Raw genomic sequence first — 27,366 nt, 5'->3', positions numbered from 1 at the left:
CTGGGAGGGGGCGGGGGGAAGCTCCTTAGCCTCCGTTTCTTTTTCTGCCTCCTCGCTTCTCGTCCCCGCCCGACTTCAGGATCCTCCCTAATCATTGTGGGTCGAAAAGAAAAAAGGGAAAGGGACGCTTGTTTTGAAGTGCCCGAGAGGAGGGAGGGGAGTGGGCGCCCGGCACACAGAAGAGCCGCATTAAAATGTGTAAAGAGTGTGGCTCGCGAGCCGCGGCTTGCCGACCACTGCAATAACCTAATCTAAAACTTGCTTTTCTGCAGTATTCGACCTCAACATAAATTTGAGAGTTAAAAAAAACCACAGTTTTGTCAAGAACTATATAGGTAGGAGTGCATAAACAACGAATATATGTACATGATTTAACTTCCTGGTATTTAAAATATTGACTGCCACCCTGCAACACCACTACCCCCATCACTTATTTCCTAAATTTGGTCCATTTGTTCCAAATATCTGAAATTTCTTTGGTAAAGAGCTGTGGTGGTGCAGTGGTTAGAATAAATTATTGCAGGCTAACTCTGCCCATGGCCAGGAGTTCGACCCTGACTGGCTTAAGGTTAACTCAGCTGTCTATCCTTGTGAGGTCAGTAAAATGAGGACTCAGATTGTTGGGGGCAATATGCTGACTATGTAAACTGTTTAGAGAGGGCTGTAAAGCACTATGAAGCGGTATATAAATCTAAGGGATATTGCTATTTGCAAAACTTTGCAGATACCATATTTTTCGGAGTATAAGACACACCCTTTTCCCTCAAAAAAGAGGCTGAAAATCTGGGTGCATCTTATACACTGAATACAGCATTTTTGGCCTCCTGAAACCCCGCCCCCTTCACCAAAATGGCTGTGCATAGCTTTTAGGAGGCTTCTAGAGTGCTCTGGGGGCTGGGGAAGGCAAAAATGAGCAAAAAACAGTCCGTTTCTTGACCCCCCCCCCCAGTCCCTAGGAGCACTCTCGAAGCCACCTAAAGGGTATGCATGACCTTTTTTGACGAAAAACGGGCGCGTTTTTATGAAAAATGGGCTGATTTTTGCTTGTTTTTGCCCCCGCCTCAGCCCCCAGGAGCACTGTACAAACCTCCTAAAGGCTATGCATGCCCTTTTCTGACAAAAACCAGGCCGTTTTGGGGAGGTCTGCAGACTGCAAAAACTTTTTTTTCAATTTGCCTCTTCAAAATCTTGGTGCGTCTTATACTCTGAAAAATGCGGTAATCTTCCATCAACAATAAAACCAACACGATACTTCTTGCTGGAAAGGGCTGCCAGCCTCCCAAATTGTCTTTGGTTTGCTTATAAAGAAACATATTCTTTTATCTATCTTTGGTTTTGAATGGGGTTCTGGCATTGCCTTGTTCAGACTTATCTGAGGGTCCTTCTCCATTCACTGTTTAAAGGGTGATGGCGGCTCTGGTCAGGGGGTCCCCATTACTGGATAAGGAGATTTGCTCATCAGTTGTCACTTATTCATCTCCCAATTGGCCTTTTGCAATATGGTATACCTGCAACTGTCCTTGAAAACCACCCAGAGGCTTCCTTTCGGCAAAGTGCAGTGGTTTAGATAGTTTATAGGTGTTATTTGTTATGCCCATGTGGCACTACAACTCTGCAGAGTTGTGCATTAACTCCCAATACTGTTTTCCCCCAAAAATAAGACAGAGTCTTATTTTCTTTTGACCCCCGAAATAAGCACTTGGCCTTATTTTCGGGGAGATCTTATTTTGGGGGAGAGCTCATTTTAGCGCATGCGCTCAAAAGCCTGATTGTGCTTATAGGGAGGTCTTATTTTCAGGGAAACCAGGTAGATTCCCTGGTGTTATGAATGGACCACTAATAAAGGGCCCAGTTACCTTCTTTATAGCTCTGCATGGGATAGAATCAGGTGACTTGGTTGTTTAATTATCACATTTGGTTACCCATTTTATGTATTGTGTATTGAGTTGTATGGGAATATTTCCCCTGACAACAGATTGTAAATCTTTGGAACAAGATACATTGGTGGTACTAATGTTTATTTTCATAATCTGCCTCTTTTGTTATCTTCCAGAAGATCTAGGTTCAGCATTTTTTTTAGTTTGTAGTGTTCAAACCATATTGGTGTGAGAATAACTTAAGAGAGGGTACATTTAGTACTGTGGCATTTGATTTTGTTATTGTTTTTTGAAACTTAGATGTGTAAATCTGTTGAGCTTCTCCCTTCATCTGTGCATTACATAACTTTAAAAATGAGATAAATATCTATTTGAAATGTCTTAAGTACAATTTATAAAATAATGAGTACATTAAAGATAGTTGTACTGAGTTTGATTTATGAACATAATTTTTATTTTTCCTTCATTCAGACTAAGAAACAGCCATGGTATAATAGTACTTTAGCTTCAAGGAGGAAGAGACTTACAGCTCATTTTGAAGATTTGGAACAATGCTACTTTTCTACCAGGATGACTCGTCTATCAGGTAGAATGCCTATTAGCTTCTGAATAAAGTGGTTTGTCTTGCCTCCCAACATCCTCCTTCTGTTCTGCATAGTAATTTGCTATGGTTGGGATAGGACAGGACAGGACAAGACAGAACAGGGCAGGGCAGGATAATAGACATCTGCAACCATAATATTATTGTATGATCCATACCTTTCCTATATTCCTAATATTATTTACTTCAAAATGATGTTTCTTATCTCTAAGCGACACATCCTGGTGAGAGAGAAGTTTTCCCTGAGGATGGGTTCCAGCGCAAGTCCGAAAGCTCAGAAGACTAAACCTCTGGTCCCAATGATAGACCCAGATTGGATCCTGAACCATGTTTCTTTTTTTCTTTCTGTCCCCCTTCTATTTTTTTCTGTATAAATCTCAAGGTCATATTTTTTTCTGGAATGTTGAAGCTCTTGTTTATAAGTGTGACAGGTAGTACTTGACTTAGTATCATAATTGAGCCCAATTTTTTGTTGTTGTTAAGTGAGACATATGCTAAGTGGGTTTTACCCCATTTTATGACCTTTCTTGCCGCAGTTGTTAAGGAAATCTTTGCATTTGATAAATTAGTAACCTGGTTGTTAAATGAATAGGGCTTCCCCATTGACTTTGCTTGTCAGAAGCTGCAAAGATCATAACTGAAAAATGGCCATAAGTCACTTTTTTCATTGCTGTTGTAACTTTGAACGGTCACTAAATGTACTGTTGTAAGTCGAGGACTACTTATATATATGTATTATCCTGGAGACCAGTGTCACATCTCAGTCTTCTTCCATGTAGTTAGATTTGCACTACAGTATAATTCAATTCTTCTATAGTTCACATCATGGGACATTCCTCTTCAAACCACTGGACAACCTACCTGTTTTTCTCAACATCCAGCAGACATTTTTCATGACATATCCTTGTCTCTCCCTAGATTTGTCATGTTCAACATAACAAAGTTTTACACTGATTACATCCCAGCTTTGTAATAAGAAAGTGGCTTTTTAAAATATCGATGATAGAATATAACATCCATTGGGATTTGTATTCATATTACATAAATGGGTATGCAGTTATGTTGCAGCAAGTTTGATGGGATGCTTTTCTCATGTCTTAAATAGTTGAAAAGTTATTTTCCCTCTCAAACTATATTTGCTAGTTTTACTAAGAGATTTAGAATTAGGCAAACTAATAGAAGACTACTTTTACATTGTATGTATTTTCCACAGAAGTACTTGGTTATGCCCAAATCATGCTTGTGGGGGATGACATCTGTGTGTACCTACTAAATCCTCTGATAGGCGTCAGGCTGGGAAAGGATGATGAAAGATTGTATATGACTTTCAGGTATTCTGCTTAAATTCTGTATTTGCTGTGTACTGCAGAACATATTTTCAGATCTTAATGGACTACACATGTAACCATTTCTATGCTAGACCCGCAGAATAGAGAAAAAAATAGTATTTAATTGATCTGTGAAAGTGTAGTGGCAGTTACTGAAACTATGTTTTACCATTTTTCCCTTCTTGTAAATTTTTAAACTGCATTCTTTTCTCCCTGCTTTTCCCATCTAGATGATAGTAGAACTTCAAACCAGCTGGATGAATTTCAAGAGTGCCTGTCTAAGTTTACTCGCTACAATTCTGTTCGACCTTTGGCAACACTGTCTTATGCAAGTGATCTCTACAACGGATCTAGCATAGTATCAAGGTAATAAATACCTGTTTGAGTGCTATAAATCCTGAAAATTTATACTCTGACAAAACTCTTCATTTATTTGCAGATAGTTTTATTCACAGGACTTTGTGAAGTTAGATGTTGTTTATATTATCTTGATATTTGCTTTTTAAAGCTTATTTTCATTCTTTACAATTAGCATAAGTCACTACACTAATTTTGAAAAAAGTAAGTGATGGAATAATCCATCATTTCTGATCTATTGTTACAATAATAATTATTATTTGAATATAGATTCATATCCATATTTATATAAATATATTTAACATATTTATTACATTTAGTCTACATAAAATGGGGAGAGTATCACAAATGCCAGTAGGAAATCATCTATTTTGTAGAAACACAACATAATATATTGAAGTCCAAAGTGTTTTAGAAAATTATTTTACCAAAAACAGTATGCTTACCAGCTGAAACATAGGCAAAAGAATTTTCTAAAATACCCTGGGCTTCAATATAATAAAAATATTTTTACTGGATGTTCTTCCATTCTGATTTTAGAAATGAAAATAGAGGAAGTCCATTTCCAAAGAAAGGAATTCCTTGTTGGCATCATTTCCTGGATTCGCTTCTATCATTTTTCTCCTTTCAATTTGTTAAGTTTTCTAGAGTTATTCACAGAGATAATGCTGGAAGTGCCATATTAGTTTGGTAGAGAACATTTTAAGTAAATGAATTTCAGAGTGTGTTATTTTTTAGTGCTGCTGAAAACATTCCTTAAATTTATCTTGTTGTCTTTAGGATCATCTATAATAAATGGGCTATCCTCATGGGTAATTTACTTTGGTCAGTGTTTAGTCAGTTTTTATCTCAAAGGCAGCTGGGCTGAATTTAAGCAATGCCAGTTCAATTTCAAGGAAATGTTTTCAAGAAATATTTTGTCTCTGTTTTGCATTCTCAAAAAAATAGTACAATACTCTCATTTAGAAGGTGAGGGGGAGAAGTGTCACCTTCCCAGGCAAGTAGTAGTAATTTACCAAACCACAAGGTGGCAACCTTAGTTTACTTTACAGGTAATGTTGGTAATAACAAGAACTGTTAACTGTTTGATAACAATAGTACATTGGCAAGATCTCATACCATTTGTATTCATTTTCTTTATTTCTAAATGAGTGAAATTTTTCAAAAGTTATGAGCCAATATTGACATTTTAAAAAGTAGAACTGCTTTTAATTTGTGTGTGTGTGTATATATGTGTGTGTATTACATAGTTTTAGAATCGCGTAGCAAACTGACCAACAAACTTGATAAGCTAATTGTTCCCTCTCAAAATTGCGAAAAAACAGATACCTCCTACATTTTATTTTTTAAAATGTCAATACTTTCTCTCCTGTTGTTCTCAAATGTTGCCAAGTCCTTCATTTAAAAACTCTCAATTGGAAGCACCAGACAGACAGAAACACATTTTACTACTCCAGAAATAGAGAGAACCATGTTGTATCTGTGGTATAACTTAAGATGAAGTCAGCTTGCAACCAAATTTAGCATCCTAAACGTGGCTGAATATATAGATTTCAAACATAGACTTGTAAGAATTAAATGTGCAAGCCCCTATACTTGTATGTTGTGGTCTTGATATTTGCATTGTTAAAGTTTTCCCTTTCGTTTATTAAATAATTGAAGGATTCTACATTTTTAATTAAAATTTAAAAAATAAAAATCAAATTAAATTGTCATTTTATATACTTGTGTTGGTTTAAAGCAAAGCTGCCTTTTTCAGTTTTTCCCATCCTTTCTTTTCCTGTTAAAAAGGAAATAGTTATGTATTAGTGTATTAACCAACAAGACAGCAGCTTTTTTATGTGATTGGATTTGCAGTTAATGAAACTAATCTTAAAGAAGAGTGTATTTGCTTTTTTCTGAAGGTTCTTGTTCGATCATTTTTTGAATGGCTCAGTAATCACATCATAAAAGATTATCCCTTAACAGTTCAGGAATATATTACTTTGTTTAGTCATTATGGAGAAAAATCCTTCCAAGATTTTCAGTTTTAGTAGTATGATGGCACCCTTTGACCTATCTGCACTAGTAGACTCAAGGTATAGTTAGGAGGAGTGCTTACATCATTTGGGAATCCAATTCCCAGGGATAACCTGATGGCATCAAAATGATCACCTTGACTTTCATCATAGTATAGATTAATTTAAATAGTTTTAAAAACTCATATTGCAGATTCCTTGATTTTTCCCATGGGACTTTAAGAGTTTCATCAACAGATATGGCAGCCTCATGTCGTAATTGTATACATCACCCTCTCAGATACATGATACATACTATGTATTCCTTGATCCCATTATCTGTCACAGTGGTCCCCAACCTTTGCGACTTGTTGGCCTGGCTGTGTGGGAAGGGGGAACTGGGCCACGGCTCCACTCACACAAGAGAGAAGAAAAGCCCGAGGAGCCTTTGGAGTGTGGTTTCACACTCTTTTAGGCTTCTCCACACCCAAAGCTTTTGCAAAGGACAGAAGGCCTGAAGCAGGGCAAGATTGCTCCTTCAAAGCTTTTCATCCATTTGCAAAAGATTTTGGGTTGGAGAAGAAAAGCCTTTGTCTCATGCTTTTTCAGACTCACCAAGATTGCCAGACTCTCTAAAAGTGGATCCGATGTCCTGCGCAGCTGGCTTGTTGAGTGAGCAAAGCTGAGTAGGGCACGCTCGTCCCTCTCAGCTTCTGCTCTCAGCACTCTGCTTTTGGAGCATCGGGAACAGCGGCTTGGCAACCCGGCTGGGAGTGGGGGAGAGGGGACTGAACTGTGCATTCAGCTCCACTCATGCAGCAAAGAAGCCATTGGGGCACTGCTCACGCAAGTGGAGTTACGTGCGCACACACTGGCCCGCCTCTCACACAACCTAGTTCCAAATAGGTGACGGCCCAATAGTGGGCTGTGGCCTGGGAGTTGAAGACCCCTGATCTATCACATCACAAATTTTCTCATTCTTTTTGTATTCATGTAGTTTAAATTATTGTGTTTTATTCCAAATCATCAAGGAATTGAAGCAGACATCTTTCTACAAGCTCACCATGGTGTATGTGACTTGCAGCATCATTTCATTTCTGCATGGGGTGAAATATTTTAATATACTGTGAAAGAAATCATTTGGTCTCTGTTCATTTGGTTTACCTCTAAAGGTAGCTAGAGTTATAATGGTGCTTAAAAGTTTGTGAACTCTTGAACTTTCATTATTTCTGCATAAATATGACCTAAATGTTATCTATTCTCCACACACCCCAAAATTAGATAAAGCAAACTCAAGGAAACAAATGAGTCAAACACATTATACTTCTTCATTTATGTATAGAAGAAAACAATCAAAAGCTACATTTTTGAATGTGGCAAAAGTATGTGAATCTTTGCTGGCAGTAACTGGTCCCTCCCCTCCCTCCAACCGGGCAGTAATAAGTGCAATTAAGCATTCCTGATAACCATTGATCAGTCCTGCAAATCAGCTTGGAGGAATTTAAACCACTCCTCCTTACAGAATATCTTCAATTCAGGGACCACAGTGGACGTCCTTAAATGAACTGCCCACTTCAAATCCTTCCATAACATTTTCGTCGTAGTTAGGTTAGGATTTGAACTTGGCCATTCAAAAATTTCAACTTTATTCTACTTTAACCAGTCTTTGGTCATACAACTTGTGTGCTTTGGGTTGTTGCATGACTGACTTTCTCTTGAGCTTCAATTCATGGACAGACATTCTAACCTTCTCTGTTTCTAAAATTTGGTAGTACAATTCAGAATTCATAGTTCAATCATGTAAAGCTGTCTTGATCCAGAGGCAGCAAGGCAGGTCCAAACTCTACTTTCACCACCATGTTTCACAGATAAAATAAAGTTCTTAAGCTGGAATGCAGTGTTTTCCTTTCAACAAACATAACACTTTTCATTCAAGCCAAAAAAAAAATCTATTTTGGTCTCATTCTTTCGATATCCTTTTAGCTTATCCATGTGGTCTTTTGCAATCTGTAAATGTATAGCATTGTTCTGTTTGAGAATAGTAACTTTCTCCTTGCAACCCTGCCTGTACATCATTGTTGATGGTGGTTTCATGAATGCTGACATTCACAAATGCAGGAGAGGCCTTTAGTTCCTTAGGCATTAGTCTGCAGTTCTGTAAGATGTCCCAGAATATTAACATGCCTTGCTCTTGGCATGATCTCGATTGGTCAATTCCTCCTGGGAACAATAGTAATGGTGTTGAATTGGAGGTACTCAGAAATCTCCTTTGTTCAACCTATGAAACACTTCCACATCCTTGAGTTGTGAAAAACAGACTGTGATAGTGGATCCCCAGAATTCTATTTTTTATACAAGGCAGGACTTCCCACATCACAACCAAGTATCACCTTGATTGAAACACCTGACTCTAAATTCTGCTTCAGATGAACTGATGATCCTAGAGGTTCACATACTTTTGCCACACAGAAATAAGAAGTTTTGGGTTACTTTTCTCAATAAATCAATAAGTATAATGTTTTAATCATTTAACTGGATTCTCTTTTCCTCATTTTAGGAGTTACGTGGCGAACATCATGTTTTAAATATTGAAAATGCAAAAGGTTCATAAACTTTTTACTACTATAGATAAATATTAATGAAGACATATTTAGAAGAGGTAGTGATAGATTTTTATTGTTAAAGGGAAAATAGATTTTTTAAAGAGAATTATAAAACGGTAGATGGAATAGCTTTCATGTCATTTATAGTCTAAATTTTGATGCACATTTTTGTGCAGAGAACATGTATCCCATATTGTGAAAAGGTGTGCAACAACAGTAAACAGAATTGTGCATTACATACATGTACCGAGGAGCAGGTAGTTTCTGAAGAAATAGAATACTTCTGTCTCAGAGAAACTGATATTAGTATTCTCTGAGTTTGTTTAATGGAGAAGGGGGGGGGGGGGCTTTTGGTGTTATAAGGCACATTTGGAATTCTGAGAGATCTGACCATAAAATAGAATATTGGCAAAACCTGACTGGCTGTCAGGAAGACCCAGCTGTTCATGCAATATGCATGAAAAATCAAGGACCAATACATCCTGTAAGTGAAAACCATTCCCATTTAAAAATAACTGGACCCTATAAATTCAGTAGTTGCTAATCAAGTATAAGTAATGGATTTCTTTTCTCAGAAAATTAGGTGAACAAGTAAAAGCAGGTTATATTCTCCATGTACAAGAAATTCCACAAAATATAATAATAAGTTTGAACCCACTTTGTTTTGACAAAATCTGTGAAAACTCTTCTTATAAGGAATAAATTTATCAGTGTAAGTGGATGGATTACATTGATTACGGTAGTTGCATTGAATTGGTTCAGCTTTAGTAACTGAACAGAACTCATATCTTGACTGTTCCAAGGTCAGCAAGGGTGTCCTAGGGGAGAGTTGGCTATTTTAATTAATTTAAAATGGCAGTATGAGATCGATAAAATCCACATTCAGTTATCTCTTTTATTCAGTTTTTCCATTGTTTTCCCTCAGCCTTTCCAAACATCTATTTTCCTAGTTTATCGTGTGCCCTGAATATGTGAGTTTCTGCTTGCTGGTCATTGCTTCAGGGGAACAGTCAGGCTTTATTTGATTATGGACAGATTGATTTGCTCTTGCAATGCATGACATCCTTACTAATATTTTGCAACTGCATAATTGGAAAGCATTTGGGTTCTTTCTCTTTCTCAGTTTCCAGATTTAACTGCTGTGCATTATCCCTGGGAAGACTATTGTTTTAATACTTCTGTTCTTTCTTGTTATTGAAATGCCCCTTTCTTTGATGATATTGTCTAAGATTGCGATTCCATCCCCTAGGATTAATTTCCTCTTTACTTCTTCAGCGATTTCCATCAGAGAGACGTTCAGAGTTGCTGTCTCTGTCTCGAGGACACTGCAGACTTAACAGGATTGCAGGGGTCCCAGGTTGCCTTTCTTCCCCGTTTCTCATCCTGTAGAGTATTATGTCATCAGCATGAGGTTCCCAAGGCTATCCAATGGGGACTAACATTTCTGCAGCATTGGCATCTTCCCCTATCTATTTAAACATGTAGACTCCTGCCATATGGGAACCTTTGGTTTTCTGTTATATTTTGGGGAAAAAAGCCTTTGTCAACTGTGTAAACAAAAAGGGTGTTTAAAAAATCCTGATGCTCCAGCTTGTTCTGGATTTTGAATATGTATACATGTGTGCTACAAAAAATATTGCATTGAAATATTGCTCTTGGAATTTCAGTCAGCCAGAGTATTCTGTTCTTTTTTGTGTTTGAGCATTTCTGAAAATCTTTCATTTAACTAAAACTTACTATTCTTATAGAAATGAATGATGCTTTTTTAATTGCTTAAATAATATCCACATTGATTATGTGTGTTTGCTGCTCGCGTGCAGGATGTAGATCATGCTGATACTTTATTGTCAAATACCAGAATACCTAATGCAGTACAATCAACTGAGAGAGAAACGGGGCTGAAAAACAAAATGATACAGTTTGAAAATCTTTATCTTCCAACATTTCCGGAATTAAAGCAAACAGAGAAAATTTGGCAATCCTCCAAATAATTCTATATACCAGGTTCAAACAATAATAAGGATTACAATACTGAAGACTTTTTAGTAAATGACCAGTCATAAGTTGAAGACCACCTATATGTTGAGCATCTTTGATTTCTTGCTAGAATCACTGCAAGCTGCTCTCCCTGTTTTTTGCTCCTGGATCCAAGACATTCTCTGAGGATTGCTCAGCCCCCTGATACATTTTGACCAGGGTCTTAGTATCCCCATTTAGTCTGAGCTTTTGAATGGTTGTGGAATCTCAATGCAAGTGCTTATATTGTTCATTGTTAAGTTTTAATTCTAGACATATTTCCATATTCTGAATATGGAAATTTGCATATTCTGAATTAGGAAAACTCTGGAAGTTTTCGAGTTATCAGCGGAACTTTTTGTAAAATTTAGTATTAATAAATAATGTTAAGCTCCTGATATTTTAGAGATCTCATTGTGAATGTTGATTATATATCGTACAAACACATTAAACACCTCTTCAGTTAGCAAATGTCGTTATTTTTATCTATGTAACAAACAAGGCTGTAGGCATGCAGTAAAAGCAGAGAAGAAATAGCAAATTATTAAGTTTTTTTGCTCTACAGTTGCAGATTTTTCTTTAAGAAAACATTCTATGCTAGAAGGGTGAACTAATATGAAACTAACGTAAATGCTTTATGCTTGTGCAAATAAATTGTCCATGTGTATCTTGAGAAGAATTCAACCCAAGTATATTTTTATATACCTAATTCATGTGATGATAATAATAAAATGAATTGTATGCTACTATTACAATTATATGTTAATATTAAAAATGTATATGACATTAACCTTTGCGCTCTGCAAACCTCCCCAAAATGGCCTGTTTTTCTCGAAAATGGGCCCGTTTTTTTTTAAAGGGCATGAATAGCCTTTAGGAGGCTTGTAGAGGGCTCCTGGGGAGTGGGGGAGGGGCAAAAACGAGCAAAAAATGGCTCGTTTTTCACAAAAACGGTCCTGGCTTTTGTCAAAAAAAGGGCATGAATAGCCTTTAGGAGGCTTATAGAGTGCTCCTAGAGGCTTGGAGGGAGGCAAAATTGAGCAAAAATCAGCCCCGCTTTTCGCTCGTTTCTGCCCTCCCCAGCCCCCAGGAGCACCCGGAAAGCCTCCTAAAAGCTATGCATGGCCATTTTGGTGAAGGGGGCGGGGTTTCAGGAGGCCAAAAATGCTGTATTCAGTGTATAAGACACGCCCAGATTTTCAGCCTCTTGAGGGAAAAAGGTGCGTCTTACACCCCGAAAAATATGGTATTTGCATAGTTTGGAGGTTTTAATATACAATAGTAGAGTTGGAAGGGACCTTGGAGGTCTTCTAGTCCAACCCCCTGCCTAGGCAGGAAACCCTATACCGTTTCAGATAAATGGCTATCCAACATCTTCTTAAAGACTTCCAGTGTTGGGGCATTCACAACTTCTGGAGGCAAGCTGTTCCATTAATTAATTGTTCTAACTGTCAGGAAATTTCTCCTTAGTTCTAAGCTGCTTCTCTCCTTGATTGGTTTCCATCCTTTGCTTCTTGTTCTACCTTTAGGTGCCTTGAAGAATAGTTTAACTCCCTCTTCTTTGTGGCAACCCCACATATGTTAGTATGAGTACAGAAAAGAAAGTTTGTAATCTCTGAGTATTTGAAGACAGATGTGAAAAAGTGTTACCAAAAATACTAGAAAGTAAATAGCAAGACAAAAGTAGCCCAAATTGCTTTTTTGCCTATTTAAGTGTGACAGTTTCCTAATGAAATCTTATGTATATTTGATCAGTCTGAAACAAAATATCTTCTTCAGGAACTAATTATGTTATTAAAGTAAAATGTATCCAAGAAAACTAGTTTGGAGATAAATATAGAATAATATTTTAAAAAATAGAAATCAGCATTGTATCTAAGTTTTTCCTTATCTCTTGTTTTGTTTTTATTTTTATTTTATCTCAAAAGATAAACTATTACTTGATTTCATATAATTGTTTGGTAATGTAAATTCAAATACAGCCAAAAATCCTTTTAGAATAAAATAAGAAAATTTTGTCTGAGGAAACAATGTGCATCTATTGAACTTGGATGTGTACAGATGTGTACTTTAGAAAAACACCCACAGTAATGAAAGAGGAGAATTTTAGTCCATAGATTAGCGAGAATAGTAAAAGAAAAAAATAGAAGAAGGAAACTTAATCCATTCATTTTAAAAGGCTTGCATAAATTCCATCCGTGAAGATAGCATTTAAAAAGTAAGATAACCCACTGTCCAAAACCAGTCCAAATTTAATTCCGCTGCTTATTTCTTCTGTTCTCCAATTTAAATTAATTTTAAGGTTTTTTTTTATAGGCAGTCACTTTTAAAACAGTAAAAATTCCTCACCAGCTAGAAACACTTTCTCTTACCATATCCTTCCGTTTTTGAGCCGCCCCAACTTCATCAGCCAAATGGCTGGATTTTTTGTCACCGGCTTGAAGAACTTCTCTTTGATCAATCAGGGACTTTGCGATGTCCCTGAGATCAGCAATATGTATTCTTCCTGTTCATCATCTCTGCGGAACGGTTTAGGTCCGTTTAGACCATCCAGTGGCAAAAGTAGCGACTGCGATCTCTTCACGACTTCGGCTCCTCCTCTTCGATCTAACATGGTTTTGAGGTACAGAATTCCTTACATTTAAGATCCATAGGTATTCTGCCTAAAGTCTGTTCTTGATCTCCCCTTAAAGTTTGAAAAGTAATAATTAAATGAAGCTGCTTAAATTGCATTTTTAGATATTGATCTTTTTAAGAGCAGTATTTTATTCTCTCTACAAATAGTATTTCTAAAGAAGCATTTTGGTGAGATCTTGAGTCTTTGTCTTGAAGATTAATTGGAGTATGCAAATGTCTTGAGTGGCATAGCTAACAAGAACCGTACAAGCTTATCACCCTAAATACAGCTCAGCCCGGTTAGTTCATTCAAATGTGAAGCCACTGTTGTTTTCCCTTTATTCATCTGTTTAGTGTTCAGATAGAACACTAACGTGTTTAATTTTTGAAACATCTATAGGATCAAACTGGTTTATTTTAGTTGCTTTCACAAACTGGAGATGCATGATTCTCAAAATTTCTTTCTAGTTATTTAGGAGTGTCTGTAGGACATCATTTTATGATACTCATTCCTGGGTCATTCCGGCTGAGTGTTATGCAAACCATGGAAGGACATAGGACTGGTAATGTTACATTTCACAATTGAACTAATCTTTTGGTGAAACTTCTCTCCCTTTGGATATACCTAGTTAAAACTAGAACCTTGATTTGTGCTTCTATTCACAATTGTTCAAAATATCACTGTTTTTCTGTTTTGGACATTAATGATAAACTGTAATGAGTTTAAATTAGAAAATGGATGTCCCCAGTGTTTTTAATTTATTAAAATTATAGATTTATGAAGCACAAATGAAGTTAGAGATTTTTATCGTTTTTCCCCTACTGCTTTACCTGAAAATAATCTTAACTTCTCATAGGGGGATAAAGGCTTTCTCTTCTGGAAAATTTAAAATGTTATGATGTAAAATCAGAACCCAAGGGATTTCCAGAACTTTAGAGAAAATAGATGATAAATAATAATTTAATGAGAAGAAAGATTCTTGTACAATGTCTAATAAAGTGTTGTGATCATTGTTCCTCTGACATAATTTAAAAAGTAGCTTCAAAACCTGAAGCTACTCCAAATTTGCCAAGTTTTAGAATTAGAATTTAGTTTTTTCATTTCAGAACAGCTTCTGGCATAGTGAGTGCAGTTTTCAAGAATTAAATTCAGCTAATTCAACATCTATAAAGTTATTTCATGTTATTTTTTTAACCAGAATTTGGATATCAATTTGGGGGTTCTTTGATATCTTCAAAAAAAATGTGGTTGACATGATTCTCAATGATCTGCAAGCTTTGGTCTGCAAAACTCATTATAAATGTAACCCAGCACTTGACTTTTCAGACTTTCCTCTTTATCACCAGTTGTGGCCTTTTAGTCAGAATTCTGCTTTCTTCTCATACAAATTTAACAAAATAAGCCCCTGTGGGTCTTCTATTTCTTCCTCTTTCGTATAGAGCAGGTGTGGGTAATTATGGTCCTTTTATGACTTGTGGACTTCAACTCCCAGAATCCTTAGCCAGCTCAGGAATTCTGGGTGTTGAAGTCCACAAGTCATAATAGGGCCGTAGTTAACCTACCTCTGATATAGATGAACTATGCCAGCATTCTTCCAGTCATCAAATGCAAGTACAGTCTTCACATCCAGGTTAAATGTATCAAAGAGCCTATGCCAGTGATGGCGAATCTTTTTTGGCTCGCGTGCCACAAGTGGGGGGAGCGCAGTGGGGTCGAGTGCGGGCGTGCCGCACCCATAATGCAACGCGCGACCCCCCCCCAGTGCGCATGTGCGCAAAATGCACGGACCCCCCATTTTTACCTGTTTTTTTTGCCCTCCCCAGGCTCCAGGGGCTTTATAGGAGCCTGGGGAGGGCGAAAAGAGCCTCCCCCGACCCCCTGGAGGCCCTCCGGAGGCTTCAGGGACTGTCCAGAGGCTTCCCTGAAGCCTTCGGAGCGCTTAAAACCACCCTCCTAGCAAACTGGAAGTGACTTCCGGGTTGCTCGGAGGGTCGTTTTAAGCGCTCCGAAGGCATCAGGGAAGCCTCGGACGGTCCCTGAAGCCTTTGGAACGCTTAAAACCACCCTCCGAGCAAACCGGAAGTTGCTCGGAGGGTCGTTTTAAGCGTTCCGAAGGCTTCAGGGACGGTCCCTGAAGCCTCCGGGGGGGCGGGGGAGGCTCTTTTCGCCCTCCCCAGGCTCCTATAAAGCCTCTGGAGCCTGGGGAAGGCGAAAAATAGCTTTTAAAAAGGTGAACTCAGCTGGCCAGCGCGCGCATGCGCCTCGCGTGCCCTAACAAATGGCTCCGCGTGCCACTTGTGGCACGCGTGCCACAGGTTCGCCATCACGGGCCTATGCAATTGTTCCATGTTTTCATAATATTTGGGACTTCATTGTTTTCTTGGACACTAAATTTCATAGAAATTATTTTAATTGTATTATTTAGCATACTGCTATCGTTTTCACAGATATCTATAAAATATTTTTTACAGCATTTTCTTGCTTCAGTTCTAACCAAAGCCATTTTGTCAATTTTATTTGCTCTGCTAGGGACACATTCTTCAGCCCTTTGCACCCTGTTCCAAAATGGACTCTGAACCAGGATGGCTAAAGCCCCTTTTGGGGTGTGCAGTATATGTTTTTGTATTGCTGGTCAGATTTGCCATCTTGATTATTGTTTTCTTTGTGAACTATATATGGAGTCAGACAACACTAAATCAAATAATTAATTGTTGCTTCCATTAAAATCACTCAGAAATTTCTCTGTCTTAAATTTAATTATTTTTAGTGCATTCTTTGCAAGTACATTTTAGGATGAATACATTGCATCCCTTATTTCCCATGCTGTTCCTGATAGAGAAAAGGAAAGGATAGCCAACAATAGAAGAGTCCACTTATTTTAGTAAGGAAATCACAATTACACACTAACTCATATGTACAAACTGTGTACAATTCTTAGGTTTTATGGGTAAATTGTCGTCCTTGACATTGGGATAGTTGGTAATATGGCAATTTTAGAAGAAATAGCCAACCTGGCTCCGGTGTATTGTTTTATACAACGCTGAACAATTCAACAAGTCCATCTTTTGCATTAAAAAAAAATCGGGAATAATATTTACTTCCCCACATGTTTTTCCTTTCTCGTTTTATTATTCTGGATTAAATTTCCTTTCTCATGTTAAATTTATACTATCCAGTAAAAATGAACCAACAAGACAGAACATTTAGTGAGAAGGTACTCTTTTGCAAACTTAGGAGATAGAAATGTTGGTATCTTAACCTGAAAGTCGGAGATGGTGTGTTCTCCTGAAAAATAATATGCATCATTATAACAAAACTATTTATATGTTATATTGATAAGTTTGTGGCTTTTGTGTTTCTGTTTCTTAGTATTGAATTTGATCGAGACTGTGATTATTTTGCTATTGCGGGAGTCACAAAGAAGATTAAAGTCTATGAATATGGCACAGTCATTCAGGATGCAGTTGATATTCATTATCCAGAAAATGAAATGACATGTAATTCCAAAATCAGGTATGTATTGCTTCTCTTCTTCGACTTTAAAAATTAAGAATAGTGTCTTGTGTCCTGTATTTCCTGTACAGGTAGTTCTTGACTTACAACCATTCTCTTCTTTAAAAAAAAACTACTTAATATTAAATGGTTCTGCAGAAATATTATTCAGTGACAAGATGATAGAATTTACTGTTTAAATGTTTTGGTAAACAATTTGTCATAAAGAATCCAAATCTGGTTAATTATCTTTAGGACAGCTCTGATGATTGCTTATCCTTGGATATTAGCATTCTAGTAAGGATAGATGTATTTTACTACTAATGTAATTTACCTTATAATATTAATGGAAATAAAAGCAACAAAAATGAATGCCAAGGCAGAATATCAATGACTTCTTAATGCAAGATTCATTATTATTTTCACTTTGACCTATGTACAGGTAGTCCTCAGCTTATGACCACAATTGAGCTCAAAATTTATGTTGCTAAGTGAGAAATTTGTTAATGAGTTTTGCCCCATTTTATAACTTTTGTTGCCACATTTGTTAAGTGAATCAAAGGAGCTGTTAAGTTAGTAATATGGTTGTTAAGTGAATCTGGCTTTCCCATTGACTTTGCTCGTCAGAAGGTTGCAATACATGTGACCCTGGGACTCAGCAACCGACATAAATATGAATCAGTTGTCGAGCATCTGAATTTTGATCACAGGATCATGAGGATGCTGCAATGGTCATTAGTGTGAAAATTGGTCATAAGTTACTTTTTCAATGCCATTGTAACTTTGAATGAACATTAAGTGAACTGTTGTAAATCGAGGACAACCTGCATTGCAAAGTTAAAGATTTGAAGCTTTTTTTCCTTACAAGATCTGACATAGGACTGTTGCTTTATTTATTTAACCTAACATTTTATTTTCTAAGGGTAGTTTATTTTTTAAAAATTGGATTTTTGTCATAACATATTTACAAGCATGAGTAGACAATGACATGTTATATAAACAAAATTATTTCAACAGATGGAATGTATAACATATTCATTAATCTTTCCATTAATAACACAAGCTTCTCAGCGTGCTGTATGGAAAACGTATCTTCTAATTTTTAACTTAGAACACTTTTAGAAAATGAAGAAAATTCAATACATTATGTGATAATTTATTTTGAAATTAAAATAGAATTAAAATGTATGTTGTGTGAAGAAGTTTAAAGAAGCATTAATTGGATATTTAATGAGTGCAAAGTACAGGTGGCCCTGCTTCCCTGCTGTTCCATTATCCCTTGTTTCATTTATCTTGAGTTAATTTTAAAAAGCCAGACTTTGATATCAATAGTAAAGTTTTTCATTTGTGGTTTGGGACATGTTTTTTTTTAAATCTTTTTGTTTGGTTATTTTATGTTGGTGTAAAATAGCTAGAGAGCATTTTTTAGGGTTACACTGCAGCTGTTAGGCTAGTATTCCATATCAGCAGTCACAGTATCCTTCTAAGAGTTGGGGTGTGTTGTTTTTCACTGATTCTCCTCTTTTCTTGGTTTAGTTCCATTTGGTATTTAGGAAGTGGGGAGAATCAATAGAGACTGAAGCCCCTGCTTTGCAATATTGCCCATCTAAGTCCATACTTAAATGATACCCAACTATCTTGACCCATGACCCTGGTGCCTGGAACATATTGAATCATAAATGGGGTAGAAGATGCTCAGGTTCAATCAGAATTGAGTGGCTGTGAAAACAAGAATCTTCCATGGCCAGTGATTTACCAACATTAATTGTGGATGAAGTTGCACTACTTGTGACCAGAATTGTGCATAATTTGTGGAAGAGTTGTAGGAGTCTGTTAGTGTAATTCGCAATAAAGTAGAATTAGCTTATCTAGTTGTGATTCCTTTCTGGTTTTCCCTGTGGGAGCTGAGATCAATCTTGCAAGTCCGAAAGTACAAATCCCTCCTTCCCCCACTTCCTTCTATGGTCCGAGAAATTAGGAAGGATCTCTTCTGAACCTCTTCTCCCTTCTGCTATCTAGCTATGGTCTATGCTAATTCCTATCTGACTGTTCCCTTGGCAGTGTTTCTTTGCCCAGTCTCATAACATCTGTCATACATACCATTATACTTCTTGGCTCTGGCTTGAAGAAGAAGTAGCAGCTGTGACAAGAAGAACCACTCCTTAGATGCATCTTGTACGCCAGCTATGTCCTTTCATGAATTGGATGGCTTTTCTCATGGTCAGTAATGTCTTAGTCATCTCTTGTTTGGATTTCTGCAATGCCCTCTACACGAGGCTGTTGCTGAGGACCAATTAGAATGCAGCAGTATGAGTAGTTCTAGGCATACTTTGGTTTGCCAATGTGACAACTCTACTTCACAGGCTGCACCAGTTTCCATTTGGCTTCCAGGTATAATTAAAGATACTGGTTAGCCACTTATAGAACCTTTCAAGGTTTGGGGTTTTGATATCTATGGCATCTCTCTGGCTTTTGTCTATCTGTTAAGATCTTGCAGGATCAGCATGTGGTGGATTCCATCTATGAAATAGTATCATCTTGGGGGATACCCCATAAATTATTATTTTGTAATTGCCCCTACCTCCTGGAAGTATATATGGCACCAACAATGCCAGCCTTCAGAAGAGTATAAACATCTAGCTTTTCCAGTGGGGCAGAGTCTTGTGTACCTGTTTCTTACATTAGTATATTTTTATTTATCTTATTTTCTTGTATAGTGTCCAGAGTTTGTTCAGTTGAGGTAGAATCATTGTAGTATGGAGAAAAACATTTCCTTTGTAAATAGCGTGAACGTAACTTCACGTAGTACTTATGGGGAAAGAGAGACAAAAAGAGTCTCTTGGTCTCTCAGTGTCTACTGCTGGTAATGCTATCATCTGAAGCAGTGATGCACTTTATAGAAAAATAGACACACTCCCCCTCCAAATTTACAGTGGAAAAAATTACCTTAATTTATGTGCCTGTTGAGTGAAAGTCCTTGCATTTATAAGCTATCCAAAAATGCTAAGGTGTTGTGATATATTTGCAAACATTCTAAGTGTTCATAGAAGTGTAAAAGAATGTTAGTAAGCCATTCTTAGAAGAAAATTATTACTTTAAAGGAGTATGATGTATCATTTTACATAATGCAGTTTATTTTCCTACAATAACAAATTTACTAAAATAGCTGACTGAAAGCATTAAAAATATTTAAACATTTCCAAAATTTCAATTTGTCTTAAAAAAGAAAAATATTTTCTTTTTTATTTCAGCATTTCTATCCAATCTGATTCCTTCCTTTACAGGTAGTCTTAGACTTACAATCACAATGGATTGGAATCTCAGTCATTAAGCAGTGCAGTCATTACAGGTTCACTTCCCTCCGCCAGCTTTCACAATTGTGGTCATTAAACAATTGCATGGGTCATTAAGCACAGCACTGGGGAGAGGGTATTCTCCCCATGCTACCATGCCTGGGTCCACTTACTTATACCTTTTTATATAGCTGCAGCTGAGCCCAGCTGATGTAAGGCACTACTTTCCTACCATGACCGCCTCATGCCATCCTGCAAGCGGGCCCTATTGTTGCAATACTTGGAAGGCTCTTTCTGCAAACCGTTAATGCCTTCCAAACGATCCTGGGAATAATTACATTTACTAGCTGAGGAAGGCTAGAAAGCTAGCAACTGCAATCATTCTCAAGGATACAAATCTTTCTAGCCTTTAGAATAACGGCATTCATTAGCTTCTCAGTGTTTCTTCCATGGGCAGAAGGGAATGGCCTCTGTGAACCCTGTTTCTGCAGCCCAGCAGCTCTTTCAGCCAGCCCCCAAAGTTAGGAAAGCACTCAGCAGATGGCAATAGCTTGCAAACTTCCCTTCCTCATTGGGTTTTTTTTTTTTTTTTTTTTTTTTGGCGAAGCTGGCAGAGAAGATTGCAAATGGAAATCACCAGGTTGTGAGGTGCTTGGCAGCCAGTCAAAACAGGTCTCCAGGCATCCAAAATGCAGTCATGTGTTTGCAGGTGGGATGGTGGTGAAATGTTTTAAAAGAGTCAGAACTGATTTTTGTGCTATAAAGCAGAGTTCCTCAATCTTCCTGGCTTTGCGGACTGGCAGGGGAGAGGGGATTTTTCTGTATGAGTGGTGGGCACAAATGCAGTACGTACGCACTCGCCCGCTGCTCGTGCAAATGGGGACATGCACATGCAATGCTATCTGCCATTTCCACAGTCCAGTTCCAAATAGGCCCCTGCTGTAAAGCATCCTTTCTGAGCCTGTTCTAATTTCAAGTGATCGTCAAATGACTAGTCACAACTTGAAAACTGCCTGTAGATAACACACATAAAGGTGATCCAAAATAGCTTAGAGTTTTATGCTAGGCAGGAAGTGTATAGATCAGGGTTTTGCCCTTCAGCAGGTCATTGAAAACTATATGAATATGGTGGAAGCAAATACCAATTTCAAGAATAACATGAAACAGATAATTGTATTAGTGTAAACTGCATTTAGCTATATCTACTTTTTTATTTCATGCCTTTAATTTTGTTGGCTTATTGCCTGTTTCTTTTTTGCTATGCTCTACATATAGTTGCTTATCTTGAAAGGGATCACAGTGATAAATATATATGTGTTACATACTGTACCTTCAAGGAGGTAATGGCACATTTTATTATAGGAGCATTTAGTCACTGGGATTCTAAAATAACTCCTGCAGTGATCTGGAGTGAGTGAAATAGCAATGTAGATAAAATAACTGATATGTTCATCTGAGAATAAATTATTCTTGGTACATGCCTTATAGCAGCAGGTCTACGAGAAAATTTTGGTGGTCCAAAGAAAAATTATTTGCATTGTTTATATTGTACTAAATACTATTTATCTTTTTTTAAAAAATCAAATTGGTGGTCCACGGGATTTAGAATTATGAATTTAGTGGTCCCTGAGGTCCAAAAAGGTTGGCAATCCCTGCCTTATAGCGTAGGACATGTTGAAATAGTATAGAATGGGAAAATAGATTTGGAAGGTACTAATGACTAGGTTTTGCACCATGCTGGTATGGGTTTTTCTGCTTTAAACTAATTAAGACTTACGATGCCAGGCTGTACATTTTGTAAGCCCTAAGGACTATTCAAAGCCTTGTCTTTTAGTGCAGAATAAAAAAATGTCATTAGGCCATTAAATTTGTTCTGTTGACATCTGAAACAGGAATTTATATCGAATTCAATGGTTGATTGAAATATAATGACAAATATGGCATACATTTCAAGTATATTTATACCTAAGAAACAATTAATTATGTGTCATTAAGTCATTTTCAGCTCTTTCTTACCATATACTTAGATTTTCTCCATGATAATCTATCAGTAACGTGGTCTTTCAGGTCTTCCAATGTCATTGAAACTGAGTCCATCCACCCTTTTGTTGGTCATTCTCTTCTTCTTGTTCCTTCTGCCTATCCCAGCATTAGAACTTTTCCAGAGGGCTGGGTTTTCGCTTAACGTATCAAAGTAGGATGATTTGAGTCTGGTCATTTGTTCCTTGAGTAAGAATTCTGAGTTAATTTGCTTGATGATCCATGGTACTGCCATGATATTGTCAAGAAACTTCTCCAACACCCAAGTTCAAAAGCATTAATTATCTTCCTATCCGACTGCTTTAAAGTCCAGTTTTTGCATCCATTGGATGCCATTTGAATATCTTTTCCTGGACCTTTGTAGCTCTTCTACCAAGTGCTAGCTTGAAATGCATTTTTGATGGCTTCTTCTTTTACTGTTGATGCTTAATGTGAAAAGGCAGAAGCTATCCCCAACTTCAGTATCTTCATTTGTAAATTCTAAGACTGGTTGTTCTACCTATTGTCATTGATTTGGAGACGTTTCATTTAATTTTAGTTCCTTTTTTCACTGTGCTTTTTGTCTTTTATTATTAGAGTTTGCAGATCCTTTGCAGTTTTGGCTATCAAGGTAACACCATCAGCATAGAATAGGTTACTGATGTGATACACATCACACATCTTGATCTAATGGACACAGTCAGACCTTTTTATAATCAATGGAGTAGGAACTGATTTCTTTTTTTCATTTTCAGTTATTCAGCATGCATCAGCATAATATTCCTTAGTCTTTTCCTAAGCCAATTTGAACATCTGGCATCTTCCATGTTGGGTTGTAATCCACATTAGATAATCCTAAACATTATTTTCCTAATATGTGAAATTAAGAATATTATATAATAGTTTGCATACTCTGTTTAAAGTCTCTGTTTTTTAGTTTTGGAATGCAGATGACCTCTTCCAGTCTGTTGAATCAGGGCCTCTCTTGCAACCACTAACAAAGAAAGAATATCTTCAACTTAAACTTCTTAAATACATGTTTCTTGATATACTAAAGTCTAGTGACACCAATAAATTTAGCTTTATTTTGCTTTATTCCATTTGAATTTAGAATTTTGGCCTAAATAATAACCAGGGGTATGAAACTAGCAAATCTTCATAAAGTAGTCTGAATTATTACATTATCTAATACAACACCCATTGTTGTAGAATAAAATGTTTTCACATTTGTATTATCTCTCTTTTTCAGCTGTATCAGCTGGAGTAGTTACCACAAAAACCTTTTGGCCAGCAGTGACTATGAAGGAACAGTGATCTTATGGGATGGATTCACAGGTCAACGTTCAAAGGTCTACCAGGTAAAGAAATGCTGGTCTTGTTATGGGGAATTTGGTCAAAAATATTACCAAGAAATAGAGTTAAGAGAAAATGATTACAGATGAGACAATTTGGCCTCTATAAGAAATAAATGAGTATGAGAGAATAAGTGGTGTGCATGTACATGCATGCAAAACAGAGAGGGGCAAGTTGGCTGCAAAAGAAAAATGGGTAAATGTGTTCTTGTGTTTATAGGAAATGAACAAAATAGTATTATATATGTATTTATAGGAGTGTGTTGCAAAGAGTACTGTGACTTTGTGCAACATGTATGGTGTTCGCTCTAATAATGTGGCCTTAAAATCTGAAGAGTCATAGTTGGTGCCTCCCAATTTCATTTCTTAAGCCAAAAGGCTCTTCTGTTATAGAAATAGCAATAGTACTTAGACTTATATACCACGTCACAAGGTTTTACAGCTCTCTGTAGGCAGTTTGTAGAGTCAGCAAATTACTCCCAACAATCTGGGCCCTCATTTTACCGACCCTGAAAGGATGGAAGGCTGAGTCAACCTTGAGTCGGTGAGAATTGAACTGCCGAATTGCTGGCATTCTGACCAGTAAGCCACCACAGCTCATTGAAGATGAATGTCATTAATCATTTGCTTTATGGTTTGGCATTGCAGATGCCAGGACCATTGATATTTACATGTGATAAATCTGTCCTGTGGTATGTTGCTTTCAACATCCATTTTGTCTTTTTTAACTGTTTCATCATGGATAAAATTAAAACTTGTTAACATTCTTGTTGAAAAATACTTATTAAATTCTTGTTAAAAAGAAATCTAGAGTCATGATTTTTTTAGCATTCACAAACAAACCTTTTATAACACCACGTGCTTTCAATAAATGATCTCTTGTATTGTTATTTCTGTTCCTTGACAATAAATCCAGCAGCTAGTCCTTCGCACCCAGAATCACTTTTGTACCTTCAATGGTTCTGATATTGACAAAATAGTTGCTACTAAAGCACTAAATGAAAACATTGCAGTGGACAAAGCATTTAAAATCAAAAATCAATTGATGAATAAGGATGCTCAACAATATAGAGTTGGAGATTGTTTAAGATTGTGAGGAAATTTATGTATTAATGTTTCAGTAGAATTTTTTAATTTATTATTCAAATAAACTATTGCAATAATTTATATCCTAGTTGCTTTGCCCAGAGTTTGAAATATTTGATTCACTGAGTCAATTGGTAGTAGATTATCCAAATAAAAATATAGAGTAAAAGACCTTATAAAAGCCAATAGGCTTGCTTCTTTGAATTCTAGCTTGCAGACAACATTCAGATTCTTCTTTTCTCAAAAAGTTTTAATTTGCTTCTGGTTGAAAACTGGGTAGTAGAAGTTATTAAACTGAACTTTTTAAAAAAAAAACCTGACTTTAAAATGTCCAATCCTAAATTAGAAATTCCAGCATATGTGGAATCACGTTTGAGGAGGCTAGAATATTGAAACGGATGTGCTAATTAAATAAAGTTCTTCTGAGAACTGAATCTATACACAAACATACTGCTTGCACATCCTACTAAGTGGCTAATTTGTTTTTAGAGGTGAAATTTAGCAGTTGTCTCTTCAAAAATTCCATAAGGGATTACTAGCAAGTTGAAACTATACCATTGTAAGAGTAATGTAAGATCTTCAAAATGCAATTTTTTAAAAATTTAACTAGGCATCGAGAGAGCTCTCTTGGTATCCTTGCTGAGACTGCTGTCAAACAGTACAATCGGTTATATTGGGTAGAAGAGAAATAGTGAAGTTTTATCAATAAAAATTTAACCAAAGTTCTATGCATTTCATCATTATCTTGATTATATTGAAGAAGTAATTTTCTATCCTATTTCTGTTCCCCATGATAAAACAGGAGCATGAGAAAAGATGCTGGAGTGTGGACTTTAATTTGATGGATCCTAAACTCTTGGCTTCAGGTTCTGATGATGCAAAAGGTATTGCTCCCCTCCTCACCCCACCCATCACTGTGCCACAGCTGAATTAATAGCTGCAGTGTTCACTTCTCTCTCTTTTTTTACTGTTTGTATCTAGTTCTTAAAGGGAAGCTATTATCATTTAGTGAGGAGGAGTTTTATTTACCAGCTGGCTTGTTGCAGAACCTGACTCTGAAAGACAGTGACAAGGTCACCCATATGCTTTCTAAACTTGGGTTTTACCCCTTCTATTTCAGCAGCTTAGCTACTATTTCACAGTGGCTTTCAATTCTATAAAGGTTTTTGTTTATTAGTTAGCTTATTGCAGACCCAGATGCTGATTTAAGCTGAGAAGGAAATCACTGACCCCTAGTCATCCAACTGGTTTCTGTGTCTACAGAAGAATTGGAGCCCAAGTCTCTGACAACTACACAACACTGGCTCTCTAAGCACAAATATCATATGTGAAACTTTTTGATAATAAAATATATGTGTAGGATTCTTCACATAATAAAGTAAGTTATATACTTTCAAGCCACATGGAAATATGAGGAAATGGGTTCATTGCAACTTTTTTCCCAAATATGTGTTCAAGCTTTGTGTGTGAAATTGTATTGCAGTCACAACAAAGTATCTCTTTAACTTGCTTTTATACTCTCAGTTCCGTTATTTCTATTTTGTGACTAGTTATGGCACTAGAGCAGTCATTTTCTGAATGTTCAGTTCTGTACTTATACAGTAACCATAGCATTATACCATGTTTTCAAATTTGAAATGTAAGCAATGCTCAAAATAGTTGGTACTATAATCAAACAACCATTTTATGAATAGTAATTAAAAGATAAGTGGACACTGTTTTTATATAAAAGGGTTCTGACTATTGATTTGTGCAGGAAAAGAACTTGATGTTTACCATATTGTAAAAAAAATATCTGATTGCTTTTGGAACTGTGATTGAATAGGGTTTGGTAAAAATTTATCAGATTGTCTATTTTCTTTTTTTATCAGTTCATTTAATAGGAAAGGTGACTATAAGTTTCTAATAAACATTAAATTAAAAATGTTTGAAGTTTGAAAGAAAACAACTTAATTCAAAAATGTTGCTAGTGTGTAATATTTTCTAGAAGAATAAAACTCAAAACTATTAAACAAAATTCAGCAGAAATTAAAAATAAGTCTCTTGTGCTTTGGTTTTATATTAAGGCTACATGTTGGTTTATTGCATTATGTCCCAAGATAGTTTAGAATCTCTTGTGTTTGAGTGCTGTCTTTCTTCCCTGTCTGGAGTGCAGGGGATGTGGCTGGTGATTTCATCATATCATATATATTTTGTAAGAGGTCTTGCAGAGCATTTGGAATTCCCACTAATCCGTTGTGAAGATTGCATGAGATCCACATGTAAACATTACTTACTGTTGTTATATTTCTATTTAGCAATGAAATAATAAAAGGAAAAAAAATATTTCATTTGAAAATCCCAGAAAAGCAATTGCAGCTTAATCTACCCATTTTGCTTGTGTTTCTTTTATCTTTCCTTAGTGAAGCTATGGTCAACCAACCTGGACAATTCAGTAGCAAGCATTGAGGCAAAGGCAAATGTGTGTTGTGTAAAATTCAGCCCCTCATCCAGGTATCATCTTGCTTTTGGCTGTGCAGGTAGGTGAAACAATTTGCTCTTTTTGTGTGGGACAAAATGAATAACATGAAAAATAGATTTTTTTAATATGTTAATGTGTAAGTGTTTTTGAGTATCTAGCCATTTAGATAATGGTTTATAATAATATATGGCCAAGTAGTGGCTACAGTCACATATCTAGAATTAGTCATTTTTGAAATAGGATGCCACTAAAAATGCTGGAATTCTG

At 36.6% G+C, this 27,366-nt stretch overlaps 1 protein-coding gene across 2 annotated transcripts in view; it reads left to right on the top strand.

The window, feature by feature from the left end:
• COP1 (COP1 E3 ubiquitin ligase) overlaps positions 1-27,366 on the top strand; it is a 114,885-nt gene that overhangs the window by 31,243 nt on the left and 56,276 nt on the right. For both annotated transcript variants that reach the window (XM_081949561.1, XM_081949562.1), the window contains exons 10-15: positions 2,349-2,463; positions 4,037-4,172; positions 16,766-16,909; positions 23,450-23,558; positions 25,441-25,522; positions 27,041-27,157. In XM_081949561.1, coding sequence (XP_081805687.1) covers positions 2,349-2,463; positions 4,037-4,172; positions 16,766-16,909; positions 23,450-23,558; positions 25,441-25,522; positions 27,041-27,157 — 703 coding nt within the window. The remainder of the gene's footprint in view (positions 1-2,348; positions 2,464-4,036; positions 4,173-16,765; positions 16,910-23,449; positions 23,559-25,440; positions 25,523-27,040; positions 27,158-27,366) is intronic.

The sequence above is a fragment of the Natrix helvetica genome (genome assembly GCF_964273705.1).
Source record: "Natrix helvetica genome assembly, chromosome: 3".
Taxonomy (NCBI): domain Eukaryota; kingdom Metazoa; phylum Chordata; class Lepidosauria; order Squamata; family Natricidae; genus Natrix; species Natrix helvetica.
This window is presented reverse-complemented; position numbering and strand designations above follow the sequence as displayed.